This window comes from Penaeus monodon, chromosome 28 (assembly GCF_015228065.2).
Source record: "Penaeus monodon isolate SGIC_2016 chromosome 28, NSTDA_Pmon_1, whole genome shotgun sequence".
NCBI classification, from domain to species: domain Eukaryota; kingdom Metazoa; phylum Arthropoda; class Malacostraca; order Decapoda; family Penaeidae; genus Penaeus; species Penaeus monodon.
In genome coordinates this window covers 6,465,315-6,467,121 of record NC_051413.1, presented here as the reverse complement: position 1 = coordinate 6,467,121, position 1,807 = coordinate 6,465,315, and the positions used below count along the sequence as shown (strand labels likewise).

At 38.9% G+C, this 1,807-nt stretch overlaps 1 protein-coding gene across 1 annotated transcript in view; it reads right to left on the bottom strand.

Moving 5' to 3' along the window:
- Nucleotides 1-1,807, bottom strand: part of LOC119591330 (glutamate receptor ionotropic, kainate 2-like) — a gene marked incomplete at both ends in the record, with an annotated part of 143,921 nt that overhangs the window by 53,307 nt on the left and 88,807 nt on the right. Inside the window, 1 exon segment of the mRNA XM_037940060.1 lies at nucleotides 333-485. Within this exon segment, the coding sequence (XP_037795988.1) occupies nucleotides 333-485 (153 nt within the window).

Here is a 1,807-nt window from a genome sequence, read left to right as displayed (position 1 = left end):
ATATGAAATATATTAGAAATTAGCGTTCGCGGATTCATGGCAAGTCATGTACCCCAACACAAATGGGAACTTGTCTTTTATTTTTGCAATTCCTTATTAAGAATAAATTGAACCCAAATATTAAAACGATTACTGAAGGGCCGTCACTAGGTTTTTTATTCAATTATATTTCTACCAAAATAATCAGCAAAATAAAATAAAACTTTACTTGTTGACGACGATAAAAATGGAAGTTAACATTAATAGAATAATGACACACACACACAGTAAAAAAGAATTATGCTAAAAAATAAACGGACCCTGAGGAAAAAATGATAATCAGGACTACCAACCGAATTTATATAGTTGAAGAGGGAAGACCCATCACTCCAAGGCAGCTCATGGTCGCAGGAGAGGTTGGCAACCCTGAGCGTGGTGGACCTCTCGAGGGCTTGCAGTCCCAGTGCAAACACGTGCACGCTGTCGTATATAAGGGCGGGTTCTGCCTGCAGTGCAAAAGAAGGGGCTTTGTTTAAGGGAAGTGAATTGGATAGCAGATGGGCTGGATGGGTTGCTGGTGAAATGGATGTGTTGATGACGAATAGGCTGAGAGCGTTGATGAGGATAGACTTAATAGGTGGAGAAGGGGCTTTATTATAGAGAAGTGAATTGGATAGCAGATACGATGGATAGATTGTTGGTGGGATGGGTGTATTGAATGAGATGAAAGGGTTGATGAGAGTTGATTGAATAGTTAAAAGCAGATAGACTGGATAGGTTGATGGTGGGATGATTGTGTTCATAGTGAATAGGTTGAGAGGACTGACGACGGTAGCCTGAATAGGTTGATGGTAGTATAGGTAAAATACATTGAGCAGAGGGTGCTTCATTTTAAGGATGAGAAGAGGATGATAATAGATAGGTTGGATAGATTGATGGATGTATTGATGACGGATAGTTTGAATGGGTCGCCGAGGGAAGATTGACTAGGTTGGTGGCGGATAGACTGAATAGAGATGCCGTGCTAAATTCTACAGGCCTTCAGCTCTCCAAAGGCGAATTTAACACGAGAGAATTCGAGGCCCAAACAGCGAGACATAAGGAGACAGAACACTGCAGCGATATGAGGCTTGGGCGAACCAGTAGCAGAAGATACACCTGTGCAGTCGTGTAAAATGTGACTGGAAACTTACATACGCTGCTGAAATTAGACTAAATTCAAATATCTCCCATCCAGGAGTAGGTACACCCGTCTGCACACAAATAAGATAAATAATTCTCCTTATACTTGTTCACACTTACGTATAAGGATCTAGACGCTCACAATAATTTACACTGTTGAATAACTAAGTGAAGTGAATGGGCAAAGATTATTGAAAACTTAAATGTTTATATTTGTTTGTCTTTCGTTGTATATTCATGTACAAAAACGCTATATTATAATTAGAGAAAAGAAAGTTTATAATCAAAATCTTATTACTGTCCTGGCCTTGTTTATTAATGATCCAATAATCAGATTACCTTTTGGCTGCTTGCCTGAAGGCATTATGCTCGATCATACATTACCAATATATCAGTCTCATTGAAAAAAAAATCAATAGGCATCCGAAATGACTAATAACCACAAGTGAAACCCGGCGAAATGCCCCGTAGACTTCATTCCAGATTTAAACTAAGATTGCTTATGAACTAAGTCAACTTCGACTCGTGTTTTATGGTGGCAGCTAAAATATCTACCACGTACTTGTTTTTTTCCAGTAAAAGTATTGTCAGCCAGTGGAGGCTTATGTATTGGTTAAAACCTAATTCATATACATAGGCACTGAAG